Source organism: Chrysochloris asiatica, unplaced genomic scaffold (assembly GCF_000296735.1).
Source record: "Chrysochloris asiatica unplaced genomic scaffold, ChrAsi1.0 scaffold00029, whole genome shotgun sequence".
NCBI lineage: Eukaryota > Metazoa > Chordata > Mammalia > Afrosoricida > Chrysochloridae > Chrysochloris > Chrysochloris asiatica.
Window position 1 is genome coordinate 24,124,398 of NW_006408547.1, and position 508 is coordinate 24,124,905.

At 37.8% G+C, this 508-nt stretch overlaps 1 protein-coding gene across 1 annotated transcript in view; it reads left to right on the plus strand.

The window, feature by feature from the left end:
- TMCO3 (transmembrane and coiled-coil domains 3) overlaps positions 1–508 on the plus strand; it is a 68,426-nt gene that overhangs the window by 22,559 nt on the left and 45,359 nt on the right. Inside the window, exon 6 of the mRNA XM_006851522.1 lies at positions 288–474. Within this exon, the coding sequence (XP_006851585.1) occupies positions 288–474 (187 nt within the window). The remainder of the gene's footprint in view (positions 1–287; positions 475–508) is intronic.

Consider the following 508-nt stretch of genomic DNA (forward strand, 5'->3'; position numbering starts at 1 on the left):
TACTAGCTGTGTTTAAATCTTGACTCCAGTATTTACCATCCATGTGACTTGAGGCAAATTACTCAACTTTTTTCTACCCTGTGTTATTTAAAAAGGGGGAAAGTAATCATGTCTCAGCTTTGTTCTGAAAATTAAATGAGTGCTTGTGTGTGTCTTATGTAAAAATATCTACCACGTAGTATTTCTTTTACTCGTAAACTACACTGAGACTATAAAGTATATACTTTTTGTGGTCATTGTCTGGAGGGTCTATCAAAATACAAATAACTCGGTGTGTTCTCTTTAAGGTATGGAAGATATCCCTACAAGGACCATGTTATATGACCCTGTTAATGATTGGATTTGGATTACTGTGGGGACACTTCTTACAAATCAGAGCCACCCAGAGTGTCTTTATTTCTACCTGTCTGTCCTTGTCAAGCACACCCTTGGTGTCCCGGTTCCTTGTGGGTAGTACTCGAGGGGATAAAGAAGGTATGTGGTTTAAGTATTTGTTACAGTGTTGTAT